The following is a 494-nucleotide window of genomic DNA, read 5'->3' as shown; positions in this document are numbered from 1 at the left end:
TGGGGGACGTGTCCTGTGCGGAGCTTGGTCGGTTCTGCTAGGTCACCTGCTGCCCCGGGACTGCAGGTGTCACCAAGGCTTTGGTGAGTATCGTGTGTTTGCTGCAGGTACATGTCCCTCTCGGTTGTGCCCGGGACCAGCACTGGGCAGCTGCCGATGCCCTGGAAGTTCCTGGCTGCCGCCTGCAGCGACGCTTCAGTCCGGTGAGGAGCCATGGTGGAGCCTGGTGCTGCAGCTGGCGTCGGGAGCACAGCACGCTCCAGCGAGGAGGCTGCTGCCACGGACAGGGCCAGCTCTGAGCTGGGAACAGGACAGCGTGTGGTGGGAGGTAGGGGTAGAGGTGCCAGGAGCCCCCTTCTCCCATGGCTGACTGCCGTCTGCTCCATCACAGGCTCTTCGGGCTGCTGGAAGCTGCCCGGAAGCTGGTGCTGGTGGCGGAGTCGGTTCAACACCAGCGCTGTGTGCTGAAGGGGGAGGCAATCCTGCACACCAGG

General features: G+C 65.0%; 1 protein-coding gene across 1 annotated transcript in view; it reads left to right on the top strand.

Moving 5' to 3' along the window:
* WDR6 (WD repeat domain 6) overlaps positions 1-494 on the top strand; it is a 3897-nt gene that overhangs the window by 956 nt on the left and 2447 nt on the right. Inside the window, exons 3-4 of the mRNA XM_010131640.1 lie at positions 108-203; positions 392-476. Of these exons, the coding sequence (XP_010129942.1) occupies positions 108-203; positions 392-476 (181 nt within the window). The remainder of the gene's footprint in view (positions 1-107; positions 204-391; positions 477-494) is intronic.

The sequence above is a fragment of the Buceros rhinoceros genome, unplaced genomic scaffold (assembly GCF_000710305.1).
Source record: "Buceros rhinoceros silvestris isolate BGI_N320 unplaced genomic scaffold, ASM71030v1 scaffold25542, whole genome shotgun sequence".
NCBI lineage: Eukaryota > Metazoa > Chordata > Aves > Bucerotiformes > Bucerotidae > Buceros > Buceros rhinoceros.
This window is presented reverse-complemented; position numbering and strand designations above follow the sequence as displayed.